At 33.0% G+C, this 13,423-nt stretch overlaps 1 protein-coding gene across 1 annotated transcript in view; it reads right to left on the bottom strand.

Annotated features, from left to right (window-relative positions):
• Positions 1-386: 386 nt before the first annotated feature.
• Positions 387-13,423, bottom strand: part of LOC111088986 — a 35,273-nt gene continuing 22,236 nt past the window's right edge. Inside the window, exons 8-12 of the mRNA XM_022400488.1 lie at positions 11,388-11,491; positions 6,251-6,330; positions 2,826-2,963; positions 2,104-2,277; positions 387-718 (exon numbers count right to left, since the gene is read on the bottom strand). Coding sequence (XP_022256196.1) covers positions 546-718; positions 2,104-2,277; positions 2,826-2,963; positions 6,251-6,330; positions 11,388-11,491 — 669 coding nt within the window. The 3' untranslated portion in view covers positions 387-545. The remainder of the gene's footprint in view (positions 719-2,103; positions 2,278-2,825; positions 2,964-6,250; positions 6,331-11,387; positions 11,492-13,423) is intronic.

Here is a 13,423-nt window from a genome sequence, read left to right on the forward strand (position 1 = left end):
GCATTTATCTTCACGCTCCACATCTTTCTTTACAGTAATTATCATTAGATGGTCATACATTGAATAATATTTACTACTCGAAGGAACTGAGTCAATAAATACTTTTATTTTGCTCTTCAATTCAAATCAAGCCTTCAAACATAATATGAGTTTACAAGCTAGTAAACGTTAAGTACAATATTTGGTTCAAAATGCGTCTTTTAAAGGAAATGATGTTGACTCACTTCCAGCTTTAGAAAAATAATCACGCTGAACACATTAGTTTGTTTGGTTGGTTAAAATACAATAAAAAAAGTGAAGCAATCGTCACAGCTCCAAAATACAATTACTAATCTAAAAAATAATATAAATACAATTAAGTACTCTTAAAACACTACACACACACACGCACTATGTTTGTTGTGAATGATTATCATGAAACAATGTGCCCAGTGTTTGGGTAATTACAGAATATTGTGCAACATTTATACAATTGTAGTGATAATTATCAATTACTTTATATATCACACCAATCTCAACAAAGTATAACACTACATCTAAACCAATTATGCATGTCTTGTGAAGACACTGTTCGTCTCGGTAGGTATGGAACGTACACCAATTCTTTTACATCGTTTCATCTTCTTCTTCAGGGTTATTATGTTGCATATCAGAAAACTTACAACGAGTAGCAATGCCACTAGGATGTAAATAATTGTACCATATTTCGTTTTGTTTTCTGAAAAATACAAGAAAATCCTTCAATCCTCTTCAATTTAAAATTCTTTTCATTTTATTTTGCTAAACTTGTGAGATTTCCTCGCTAATTAAAACAAAAATAGAAGCTTTTGTTATTAAGAAAAAGCTATAAAATGGGCTTTCTGTCTCTAGCCACTGCAAGGAAACAAACCCGAATTTTTAGCGTTGTAAGTTCGCCAACTTATAGCTGACCTACCTCGGAACAAAAATAAATAGTTGAATAAGCATGTTATGTAGTAACTGTTGCTGTTTAAAAAAAACATAAAACTTTAAAGCGTTTCTGAGGGTGATTGTATATGTTGTTAAAGTAGGATAAACCTAATAATTAACAACAAAATATTTCGGATCAAAATATAAATATTATTTTGGCTGTAATGAGTTGAAAATAAGTTTAAGGTGCATTAAATAAACTTACAGAGTAACCAGAACATTAAGTTACTGAGAATAAAAATATTCGACTATTATTGTTCAGTTTACCTGTTTCTTTTATAAATAGCGATGTTGTGTGTATTGAATAATGTTATGGATGTGTATTCTGTAAATGAGTTCATGAACATGTATAGTCTTCACGTAAATTAATAGTTTCCAACAACTTTTCTTGTGAATAACATACCAGTAGCTATAAATTCACTGGGCCCGGCAAGGCCAGGTGGTTAATGCGCTTGACTCGCAATCTGAGGGTCGCGGGTTTGAATCCCCGTCCCACTGAACACGCTCATGAGGTCGTTATATTGTGACGGTTAATCCCACTATTCGTTGGTAAAAGAGTAACTCAAGAATTGGCGGTGGGTAGTGATGACTAGCTGCCTTTTCTCTAGTCTTATACAGCTAAATTAGGGACAGGTAGCCCTCGAGTAGCTTTGCGCGAAATTCAAAACAAACAAACAAACAAATAGATGTAATTACTCTATGTACTTCCAGACATGCTGATAAATCTACAGTTGTTGACTGTGCTCCTGTATTATTCTTGATAATAGTTACTTAATTAGACGAATCCTTCCGATTTACAAGCAAGGGAACGGAACGTTTTGAATACCTGAAATATTTAGATGTATATATTTGTATTTGTAAGTTGATTTTATAAAATAATAAGGAAAACTTCCACCATTATAAACAATACTGTACGTTTATACTATAGATTGATTATGCTTACAGCGTTCCTACCTTGAACTTGAGATAAATACTCAATGTTTTTAAACACGATATCCTAGTTTAAATAAGTATCCCATTCACGAAAATATTCACCAACAGTGTTTTTCCCTTTGCAAAGTTTTTATCAGTATAATGTTATATGAAAATGACCTCTTTATGAATTACATAAATGACTTTGTCAAACAGAGAAACAAAAGTATTTCAAAAACTTACCTGACAATGAAGGCAAAAACACATTTTTAACAAAGAACAGATGAGGAACAACCTCCACCAGATTGCCATCTTGATCTACTAGACGCAATTCTTTGTTTCTTACAAGATCTTCAAGTCGACTTAAAACCCTGGAGCTGTGTTCTAATTTTATGACAAAGGTGACTACTTTCAAATCTGTAAAGAATTATCAACGGTTATAATGTACAATATTAAGATAGGAAGAAAAAGAAATGTGTTTTAAGGTGTACTTAATATATATATATATATATAACAATCAAACAAACAGTGAGACGTCATTATTTGTTAAAAACCACCAATAAATATTTGTTGTTTATCCATCATCACACACACACACTAGCAAACAGATTTTTTTCACATGTTTCATTAAAAGCAAGCGTGGGAGGTGAGAGAGCTAGTAATATAACATTTTCCTACGGTCAATCCTAAAACAGAAAGTAATATTTCTGAGATGCTTCAATTCCAATGATTTTGATACAGAAACGCAAACGGCCAATTAAAAATGTTACGAAGAATAATTTAAATATGTTGACATGTTTCATTACAGAATTCTGTTTATATTTTATTAATCAAGTGCGGTGATATATTAAATCTTCATTTGAATGAACTAATACTTCTAATAAATGTCGCTAATTCTTCTCCTGTATTTCTACGAGTCAAAACCTCAGTGTGTGAAATGTTTTGTAAAATAAATCTTAAATTACCTGATATTAACACAAGATTCATGATTCTCGATTCTTCAACCTCCAGGATAGAAGCTAACTGATACCTTATGTGTGATTCTATCTCCGGAGCTTCTTCCTTGATAGTAGCATTGAAACCTAAGGTCACTTGGACTGCTTCTGATAATGAAGAAAGTCAAAAGTCAGTAGTAATGAAGCACTTTTCAGCACTTTTATTACCTTTATTGGTTTTTGTTAGATATAATTTTAGAGACATCACTGATGGATTCAGACAGAGGACGTCGGATAACCAAAAGATATCTGAATGTTATTTGTTTCAATCTTCTGTTGATAATGGAGTAGTATATGATAAGATCAGTTATCATTGTGAAATAAATATGGTTCTTTCCTATAGCATTAAAAACTGATGTTGTACTTTAGATCTGAAATATCACATTAACACAAATAGCACAGGCCTGCAAATTTAAACTTCATAAAAGTTGTTTTGGTTTTAATAACAGATTTTCCATAATCCAGCTACGCAGATTTCAGAAATAATATTAATTGTTTTCTATTACGTAAGGATTTTTTACAAATTGGGAAGAAAAAAAACTCTTACTTAAATCAAACTATTATTTTTTTTACCACAATGGACATTATTTATTATTATGTTCGTTAATAAAAATGGAAACGAACTAAAGCAAAGGGAAAAACAATGATGTGAAACGAATATGCATCCTCATTTTTAATGACATTTACGTCTTTTAGTCTCAAACTACGTGTTGTGGTCTTTCTTTTATGCATTGCGTTATGACGTTTTGTAAAAAAATCTGTACGTGATGGAGAAAAATGGATATCATTTTCGGATTCAACCTACAGGAATTGTTGTAGAACACGTAAAAATTTCAAGACAATAAAATCATCAATGGTTCCTTTAAATATTTCCTATGCAAGAGGGTTTTCCTGCAGAACATTCAGTTGGGCCGATTGATTGGAGATCCAGAGAATACCGGAATACGGAGTGTAGTGTGTAGTGGTCTCTCCTATTTGTAACCGAGATTATCAAGTAGAAAGACTCGAGAACGATAGGTTTCCAAGTACACAAATGTTTATTGATAAAAAGCAAAACAGAAAACAAATAGGGCCAAACGTGCCAAACTGATAAGAACACTGCAGATAATTTATTCAAAGGCTATGATTTTAAGTTGAATTAAAGTTTTAGCAAAAGCCAAAACTGAAAATCGGAAAATAAAGTTAACAAGCTAAGATAAGCTGAAACAAAATTTCCTTACTTTACGATAACTATTACATTCTACAGTGAAATAAAGTGAATTTATCTTTGGTTACAGTTACTCTTAGCTCTTATTAAACACAGACAAAGTAAATAATTTAAAACGGCACTTGTGCAAGATATATATATATATATACACACACAATTAAACTGAGTACAACGCTAAAATAATTACAAAATTAATAATTTATTAAAAAACAGGGACCAGCCCTAGAAAGACCCCACATGTTTCTGTGTTCTTACGCCACCATATTTCTATTTCTAGACGATATGGTTGATTGTCAATTAGCGAAATAAAACGCTCTCATAGCAGAGAAAGTATGTGTTATTTGAGCTATTCTCGGTGATCAAACAGGGAACATTATAATTTTGGAATAAATGCATCTTACTTAAGATTGTGACGGGCGCATAATATTGTCTGATGCTAAAATATCACCAACGGGTAAAATCAGGTAAAACAGATTCAAGCCGTGGTACCATCCTCAACACTCTTCATAGTTGTAAAAAAGTGTTTACAAGGTACCAGTTGAACCCAGACCTTTTCATCCAGAGTAAACAATAAATAGCATGATTTATTCTTTGTATAATCATTCTTTCTTCCCAGTGCAAGACGCAGAATTCGTAGGTGTTATGAATGTCCCATTGGTTGCAATCTGTATGTAAACTCAGATATAAAGAGTTTCTTATTTCCTAAGTTGCAGTTCCTATCGCTAATTAAATTGTTTGCTATGGATGTAATTACAAATCTGCTGTTTTAAATCACAACACTTTCCCGTGTACACTTTCAGTGGATCCATTTTTTTAGCACAGACGATCTGAGTATGAGTAACTTAGTCGAAATATCCCAAACGCTTCTTACATCATTAGTGCTACATTCCACAACCACTTATTTCATGAGATATGTATGCACTAAAGCTGACTCTAACAGGCTTACTGTCACATCTAATGGTCGTTATACACCATATTAAACTTATTGTCACGAAACTTGATTAGAAATTCAATGCAAGGAAGTCACTTATTTGGTATAAGGATGTTTGTTCTGAATAATTCTGTTATTATAATACATATCGTGTAATATTTGTCATATTTCTGGAATAAAATGTATTTTTCAAACAGTTTGTTTGTTTGTTTGAAATTAAGCACAAAGCTACACAATGGGCTAGCCGTGCTCTGCTCACCACGGGTATCGAAACCCAGTTTCTAGCATTCTAAGTCCGCAGACATACCGCTGAGCCACTGGGGGGCATTTTCAAACAGAAACTTCAGGATTTTTCGCGAATCTATATAAAATATTTCAAATAGTATTTCAGTTAATTTGATGAATGTAAACAGCTATTTTATGAAGTTATTGGAGAACTTTTTTTCCACTCACAAGAAATATAAAGAAATTAAAACAACACCAAATAGTTGTATCTGTAATACTTCCTGTCGGCACTTTAACAAAAAAATATAATCATTATTGTTTTACTGAGATATTATAACCATTGATGATACATTGACATAATACAGGAAATCAAGTAAAAGGGTGAAATAAGTAAATTCGTAAAGTGAAAATATCTGTTATCACGCATGTTGAAGAAATAAATTAAATCCTGTAAATAATATATATATATACACATATGATTTGCTATTGAATTATATCTTATATCACAAATTAAATAAATTATATTGTATTATATCTAATCAAACAAATTAAATAATTATATCACATTAAAACTTACGTGAACACATCAATTTAAGTTATAACTTTTATTAAATCTCGCATCAAAAGAATAAAATGTACATAACACAAATACTTCATATCTAACAGCCCCAGTACATGTGTTCAGTATAAATAGTGTGTAATAGAATCTCCACTTTACTTTGCTACAAACTAGTGCTTACAGACCTGCCAATAAATAATTTATGTGGTTGGTGCAACACTTTAAGTAATTTAAAATGCTATTTATGTCAGACCTGAAAGCAAGCATAAGTAGTTATGGTATTGACCGAAAGATCTCCTCTGCAAACAGAATTGTCCACAAAAGTAATCAGAAATATTTCCACTGAAATTATATATATGTCAAATGAATATAGGTTTAAGCTTTAATGAGTCCTAATCATATTTCACAAACTTCTCTCACATGTCTTGGAATCATCACTTTTTAAGTATGAAGTATCTGGGGACTGATCTTACCTGTTATTAAATCCTTTAACACACGGGAGTTTAATTCTACTGTACTTGGTTCATTTTTTTTTTCAGACGTTCTGAAAACCCTGTAAAGAAATATATTTGTTATGTACGTAAAACATATGATAATCCACCTGCCACTGTTGATGGAAAAAATAACATAAATGGACAATTCTGTGAAAAACGGATATATAATACAGATAATCTTTTTTATGACTTATCCCTAGAAAAAATAATGAAGCATAAAGATTTACTATTTATTTTACCAGTCTTAATTATTATATTTTTGTTATTTATTTTCAAAGCACAAATAACCAATTCAGAACGGTTGGGTTATATTTGTCCCAGCGTATGTTCGGCAGGGTTGTATATCAACAGTAAACAATGTTATTTCTTTACTTTCGTCCCACTATGGCTCAATGGTAAGTCTTGGGGCTTATAACGCTAAAATCCAGATTTCTATACCGGGTGAGTAGAGATAACCATTTTTATAGCTTTTTGCTTAGCAACAAACAAACAAGTCAATACTTCCCCTACATACCTCTGAGCCACAGTCATGAGGGCAGAATAAATCACTCATGAATCACGACTTTTGCATTCTTAAATACGTACGTATAAATGACCCAGAGTACATGATAATGGTTTTCTTCATGGTTGAAAATTTTTCCCATGCGCGGTTTCTGAAATTTGCATATGAAACGTATGTCTTTCAACAGTCACTGTTGTTGGGTTACATGCGTTCCAGCAGCTATTTATAAAAACGTATTTTATATATACATCTTGCTGAAGGCTTATTAGGCTCAAAATCATATTGCTATATCTACTGTGGGTAGAGCACAGATAGCCAATTATGCAACTTTATAGTTAACAATAAATAATACAAACATTTCAGTATTAAGGACGGCTAGCGCAAGTAGTCCTCGAGTAGTTTTGTGCGAAATTCAACAAAAAGAAACAAATAAACTTGGCTTAACACATGACTTCTACTGGCGACGACGATTACTGAACGGAGACTCTGATTAGGCTGGCCTGTTTTAGAGCGAAAATAGGACAGAGTTCATAATAAAAAAGTTAGAGTAAAATTCGTAGAATAATACATTTATAAACACTCACATCATCGCCTCCACCTAATGTTTGAAGACACAGAACTAACCAGACCCAGTAACCTTCCTACAGGGTGAATGAAAATCAATGGGTGAATTCAAGTACAATACTTGTTTATTTACCTGGTTTAATAAAGTCAATGTCCGTTACTAAGGTGATATTGAAATGGCATGATACGGATTAACCTTAACACTAAAGCTAAAGCCCTAAGAAAACGTATATAAAGTTGATCACAGGTAGGCTCGCATTACTAATCTGGGATTTAGGATAGGAAAAATATCTATATTTCTCTCTATATATATCTATATATGCATATAGATGTTTGCTAGTAAAATATCAAATATAAAGCATAACGTTGTGCGGATGATAGAGTGACACTGAAATGATACTGAGAGAAAAATCAGAGACTATTTGTAAATATTGTGGGGAAATGAAAGTGTGTCATACACAAACTACCAGAATAAGTAATTAAAGGAACAATGACAAGAAATGAGGTTAACCTAATGAACTCAAGTCGTTTTTATCATAAAAGTTAGCACATTTATGTACTAGAGGCTACAGAACGTGAAAATTAACAGAAAGTTAGCCAATATGAGTGTGTTTTGCCACATTTATGTAAATAATAAATAACACTTTGAAAACACAAACTTTTAAGGGTCAGTTATTACCTTGCAAAGTAACTATGCCTAAGACATCAAAAGAGCCTAGCAGTTACTCATAGAGAAATACTTTCTAGCATCTCATAACATTCTACGGTTGCAACTTTTACGTCTTGAATCTTCTCATACGTATAGGAAAGATCATGAAGCAGAAGACATGCTTTATGATCGAGATGCAATACAGAGATGTAGTAGTGCATATCGAAGGTTCTTAACATCGAATAAAAGGAGTAATAATTGAGTTTATTCTTGAAACTGTCATTGAAAACACTTTGAGACCTCATCGTTCTATGCCTAATAATGTGTCTAGCAAATTGTTAAAAAGTCATGACTACGTGAACAGACGTACACGACTCTATTCCTCTGAACATAGCATCGTTTGAACGAATGTTGATAAAACTGTCGAGATATTGCAGTTTATGACTAAATAGTTTACCGTCAGATACTACAAGAACAAGCCTTGTTTCACATATTTTCTATGATCTAAAGAAACACTTGCCAGCAAAGATACCTAAGTCACCAGAAAAGGAGCAAATTATCTACACCCTCAAGAAACATAAGAAACTTTACCTTCACACAGTTCACATGACACCAAAAAGAAAATATCTCTTGAAGGTCATGCAGTGTATACCTCATGTGGACTAGAAGAAAATGATTGTCCGACAAAAACAAGACATGTTTGGGGCCCAAACATCTGTGTGAAAATATATGGAAAATATGACGATTCTCTCTAGATCGATGGAAAAAGAATTGGGTCACGAGTACAGTACCTGTTTCTATCCTCATCTTTCCTTCGTCTTCTACATCAACTAAGCGATACTTCAGTATAGACGGATTTGTATAATCTATTAGTTACTAAGACTTTCTCCAAGGAGGGCTAGCTAATGCATACAGGACCTAGACTAAGAGTTTTGAACAGAGGAACTCCGGCTGGAGGACAAAGTGATGTACAACCATATTCTACCTCGACTAGTTGGTACCAAAGGATACCTTAACCTACTGCAGAGTAATAGTTCTCTGCTGAGATAATCTGAAGAGATGGTTGAGATTAGGGACACTATCGAAAAGTACATGTAGAAAAAGCATTCCATGTTTATTTATTTACCTGCTTTCGGACATTCGCTCAAAGTTACTCAAGTAACATTTGCACCAGCCGTTCATAATATTGAACTGATAGACTACATGAAAGGAAACTAGTCAATAGCATCAACTTCGGCTACCGTTTTTTCGTTGAATAATGAAGTTTGGCCTTCACCTTGACAACGAATCCACAGCCCTATAGTACAAAGTGTGTTTCTTTATTTGTTTAGTTTCGGTGGTAAATTGCTACGAAAGATGGACCTGTAGATCCATAGTTCGGCACGCTAATCACTTGGTCACGCACGAGGTGAAAAATATTAAATTACAATGGATGCTATCAAAGTTAAGTTATACCAAAAAACAGTTTACTTTACATGTTAATGGTTATTATTATCATAGGTTATTAAAAACTAAGATCATAAAGCTCAACAGCCTTTCAATTAGTTTAAGTTTAGTGTAAATAGACAATCCCAAATTACAGCCTTGAATGTAAAGATTATATTAAAACAATTGAATAATTTGTTTTGAATTTCGGTAAAATTGCACGAGGGCTATCTGCGCTAGCCGTCTCTAGTTTAGGGGTGAAAGACTAGCGGGAGGGAAACTAGTCATCATTACCAACGGCTAACTATTGGGCTACTCTTTGACCAACGAATAGTGGGCTTCACTGTCATATTATAATGCCCCACAGCTGAAATGGCGAGCATGTTTGGTGGGACGGGGATTCGAACCAGTGACCCTCATATTAAGAGTCAAGCTACCTAACCACTTGGCCATGCCGAGCCATCGATAAAGTTAAAGGTGATTATTTTATAGTAGGGTTATGCTGAACAACCAACAATTATTTCATGAAATAATGACTCGTTTATACTGTATTTAGAATGTTACTACTGTGAACATTAATATAATAAATTCTGTATTATTTTGAAAACTTATGATATCCTATCATTATTATAATAACTAAACGGTGAAATGGTTTTGAATTAATATTCGGCTTTAAACAATTATTTTTTTCTTGAAATACTCTTTAAAATAATTAAAATATTCATAAAAAATTAAAAATACCATTTTTCCAGTTATTTTTATTCGTAAATTTTCTTCACTACCAACAAATAAGCCTGGAGAAAATGTGACACATCTTATTTGTTTTGTTTACTGATTTATTAAGTTTAAACAAAGTCATACAATTTTAACTATTTTAAGTACATTCGTCTTTACATTAAATCTTTGAGTAATCTGTTTGTTTTTTAATTTCGTGCAAAGCTACACGAGGGCTATCTGCGCTAGCCGTCCCTAATTTATCAGTGTAAGACTAGAGGGAAGGCAGCTATTCATCACCACCCACCGCCAACTCTTGGGCTACTCTTTTACCAACGAATAGTGGGATTGACCGTCACATTATAACGCCCCCACGGCTGAAAGGGCGAGCATGTTTGATGGGACGGAGATTCGAACCCGCGACCTAGTAATCTGTGACACTCGTGAATATCATAATTAATATTCTGGAACATTTCAAAAACTCTGGTTTGTTTTGTTCGACTCTTCTACAATTACGAATAATTCTACAGATCGCAAGAGAAATGTTGTACAGATGTCCTGTTGGAACTGCTTAACATCCGAGAGATGAAGGAATGTTTTCATACAACAACTTTCTACATGTGTGACGGTCAATCCCACTATTCGTTGGTAAAAGAGTAGCCCAAGAGTTGGTGGTGGGTGGTGATGACTAGCTGCCTTCCCTCTAGTCTTACACTGCTAAATTAGGGACGGCTAGCGCAGATAGCCCTCGTGTAGCTTTGCGCGAAATTCAAAACAAACAAACAAACAAACAAACTTTCTACATGACAAATATGATCAAGTTGACTAGTTGGAGTAAATACATCCATGAAATGGGCAAACATCACAAACGCAATTATAATTTTTCTGATAAAAAAAAAACATAATTATTACAAATATAATTAAAGTTTGTGGTGAATAAAGTCCATAAATATTCTAAGACAGCCTCGAAATATCCATAGGCTGAGATTGCTTTACACAGTGCAGCAACAAACAGAGGAGATTTTATTTGTACTGATGACAATAGTATTACTTTAGGAAACCAACCATCATACATAATTTATTATCTTGTTATTATAAAATAATAAACTAGCTATTCCACAAACGGGAATTTTATTGTTACCAAAAAATGTCATTCTATAAAGATGTAACAAATGCTGAAAAACCTGTTAGTTGAATTACAGGTTGTTTACTTTGAATTTCAATAAGGTAAGACATTAATTGTTACAAACAGTAGTACTTACCCTATGTATTTCATTATAGGACAGTTGCATTCTATATTTCCGTTAATCAATTTAACGTTAAGACATGGTGTTGCTTCCCAAAGGTTTATGTTCCATGTTACACACTAAGAAAAAAAAGCAGACAAGGCCATGTTAAACATGTTAAAGCAATTGCACATGAAAATTAAAGTCTTTATTTTCTACATGTTTTATTTTTGTAAGGACATCTACTGCAAAAAATAGTATGCTTACAGAATAATAATTACAATTATTTTAATAAATAGTCTTGATTACGTGTAAAAGTTAAGCTACGAAACGCTTTTACAAAAACTCTGAATTAGGTTATCAGTTTATTAGCCTCCCTGTTACTGTGCTTTCGGACCTCAATTGTACGTAATATAATTTAACGTTAAAATAAGAGCTTTGGCACCTACCAAAAAGAAAAATCATAATAGGAATAACATAACACTGAATACTACATAAAGCATATTGTGAAGAAGTCTAATAATGAAGATAAAGACGGTTGATAAAACACAGAATATTTTATTTACAAAGTTCGAAAGTTTCGGAATGCACTCATTCAATCTTAAGCGAAAGCTGAAAATCATGTTACAAAGATGCTACTGACTAAAATCACAATATAATGTCATAATTACTAATTTACTTAGTTATTAAGAGAAGTTGTAAACGGACGAATAAACAATGATTATATATTACACAACAGTTGAGTTTAAGTGTGAAATTGAGAACGATTTTAGATCCAAAGAACTTTGTGAGTCGTTAAAATTCAGGCGGTCTTTAGCTACGAGTAGACTTTATTTAATGTAGAGTTCAAGGTCTGAAGGTCCTGTGGTAATGACAGAGAAATCGTTAAATGAAATATTGTGACTTGTGGTTTCAGAATGTGAACGAATAGATGAGTGGCTGCGTTTAAGTAATGGGCGGTCGGTTCTGTTAGATATTGTTCTAAATGTTCACACTTAAACTCAACTGTTGTTTAATATATATATAATCATTGTTTTATTCGTCCGTTTACCACTTCTGCAAATAACTAAGTAAACTAGTTATTGTGATATTATATTATAATTTTTAGTTACTAATCAACTTTGTAACATGATTTTCAGATTTCGCTCACCTTCTAAAAAACGGACCGCAAAAAGATCGATTCTTCTTCTTTTCGGTCAGTTGTAACTCGTATATCACAGTGTGCCTACGACCAGCCTGCACACTACAACACTTCACTACTCCTTAGGATGTGTCATTTCATACCTAGAGCGGCAAGTGATCCATGATAAGTTAGTTACAGTTCAAATTTAATATCCCGATCTCTGATCAGCAAGCCATTATATGCGTTATGTGGAAGCAGATAATCTAGAGTATACTCTTTACCGCGTCGTGCAGTATCCTGGTCATGAGTTATCTTGCTTCCAGAAATGTCTGTAAATTGTGTTATGGCTCCCTATAGAATAGAACTGAATAAGTTGGTGAAAAGGTGCCTCCCACTTAAAAGTTACCGCCTCATTGGAAGCCAAGACTTCGACTCGTAAAAAATGCAATAACTAGTAACAAAAAATTTTATTTTAAAATTGTTAGGATGTAGGGATGGAAAAAAGATCAGAAACTAGAGAGGGGTGGGAGGAAAATAAAGTTAATGGACATAAGAAGGGAAAGCAAAGCACAAGAATTGCACGATTTTATCAATTAATCATGAAAAAAAAAAAGACACAGTGAGGGAAGAGAACATCCAAACGTCTAATATATCTCAGAGAGTGCACTAGCACTATCTATGGAGGAATGCAATGAAAACAATTGCCGCCACTATTGCAGTACTACATAAACTCAGTTGAAGTTTTTACTCTAACAGCCAGCATAAGTAAATAAAGTAAAATCTATTATTAGCATTTATTCACTTAAACCATGTTTTAAAACACATAAAAAATTCAGAAATGTGTTAACAAATACAATCAAAATCTGTAGAAGTACTCTCAGTAACCTCCTGGCAGAATATAACAACGTTTTTATACAATCAGGTGGTCTCTTGGTAAAGAAATTAAAAG

Source organism: Limulus polyphemus, unplaced genomic scaffold (assembly GCF_000517525.1).
Source record: "Limulus polyphemus unplaced genomic scaffold, Limulus_polyphemus-2.1.2 Scaffold4927, whole genome shotgun sequence".
NCBI classification, from domain to species: domain Eukaryota; kingdom Metazoa; phylum Arthropoda; class Merostomata; order Xiphosura; family Limulidae; genus Limulus; species Limulus polyphemus.